General features: G+C 45.9%; 1 protein-coding gene across 2 annotated transcripts in view; it reads left to right on the plus strand.

The window, feature by feature from the left end:
- ccdc126 (coiled-coil domain containing 126) overlaps positions 1-1526 on the plus strand; it is a 5110-nt gene that overhangs the window by 1867 nt on the left and 1717 nt on the right. For both annotated transcript variants that reach the window (XM_032535743.1, XM_032535744.1), the window contains one exon: positions 694-1416. In XM_032535743.1, coding sequence (XP_032391634.1) covers positions 1179-1416 — 238 coding nt within the window. In that variant the 5' untranslated portion in view covers positions 694-1178. The remainder of the gene's footprint in view (positions 1-693; positions 1417-1526) is intronic.

The raw sequence follows: 1526 nt of genomic DNA on the forward strand, positions 1-1526 counted from the left end.
TGTCTGTGTCTGTGTCTGTGTGTGTCTGTGTGTGTGCTGGGAAGCAACACTAAACAGATTCTGTTACCTTTCTCTTCATAATTTATTCCCTCAGTCACTGTCCCCTTTCTGACCTCAATAGGAAGTGACACAACCACACCCAAGAGTGAGAGAGCCAGAGAATGAACTCTGTGACAAAAACTTGCAAAGACTGAGAAAGGATCACCTAATTTGCCCTGCATCTGCACCACATTTGTCAGTCAAACAACCCTTGTGGGGGGGATTAGAGAATGAATGTGCCTCTGTCTGATATCTGGAGCTGTAAAGTGGGTCCCATGAAATCTAAACTGGTAATCAGGTTTCTGGGATAAGAGGTCTGAAAAACATTTGTTGATTTTTTTAATGACTGGGCTATTGTGCTCCCTGATTAAGAGCAGCAAAGAAATCTGTCTTTAAGAGCTAAATAGTTTCGGAAGAAATTTTGGTTATATTACATTACAAACAAAGATCACAAGCTCAACTGGGCTTTGAAGAAGCTACCGAACAGAATGAGTTTCCTTTCCCAATTCATGACATTGCGGTATTGCACAATGGACATGTTAGCATCATTCAAGAAAGGAGATTAGAATACTCCTGTTGAATTATTCTCTAAATGTTTCTCTCTTTTTTGTTAATTATATCTTTTCTGTCTATCTTTGTTCACTTCTCCAACAGAATCAACAATGCCTGCGGACCCCCTGCCTGAACGCCCAGTGTGCATTGGTGATTTGGTGTTCGACATCTTGCAACCAAAGCACCTTTCCAAAAACCCCTGACTGACCAGTGTTTGTGGGCGTCACCCTACTTTTGGTTCCACGTCCTGGCCTCCTGCTGTTGTTTAACACTTTCTCGTCTTCTCATAAGAGGAGCAGGATGCCTTTAGTGGTTAGAGAAACATCTCCGGCTGGATAGGTATAATGCAAGCATGCGTCCTGCTGGAGTTTACTTGAGTGAGGCACTAATTCCACACCAGCTTTCAGGAGTGCTTTGCAGTGGACTTGGACCTCTGAACTCTCTGTAGATACGGACAGTGGGAAAGAGAATCTCCCTGCGATAATCAAGTAATTATCACTTAATTGGCATAGCCACAGCCCCCAAAAAAGACCTTCCACCTCAGACTGAGCATCTGCAGCTCCCCTCCCTTTCGCCACCGCAGTACCATGCTGGGTGCGCTCTTGCGGAGGAACATGTCCCAGAAGTTGAGTGTGCTGCTTCTGGTATTCGGCCTGGCGTGGGGACTTATGCTGCTGCGCTACACTGTGCAGCAGCCTCGCCATCAGAGCAGCGCCGAGCTACGTGAGCAGATCCTGGAGCTCAGCCGGCGATACGTCAAGGTTCTGACAGAGGAGAACCAGAATTCACCAGGTGGGCCACAGGGGACGTCCATGGCTGGTTATGGTAAGCAGCATTTAACTGGAAGTCCTGAATGTTGTGCAGTATATGGCGTTAATTTAAGTTGTGAAAAAGCATACTCAAGCGTTGATTTATTTTCTTCCTTGTGTTCCCCC

This window comes from Etheostoma spectabile, chromosome 14, assembly GCF_008692095.1.
Source record: "Etheostoma spectabile isolate EspeVRDwgs_2016 chromosome 14, UIUC_Espe_1.0, whole genome shotgun sequence".
Taxonomy (NCBI): domain Eukaryota; kingdom Metazoa; phylum Chordata; class Actinopteri; order Perciformes; family Percidae; genus Etheostoma; species Etheostoma spectabile.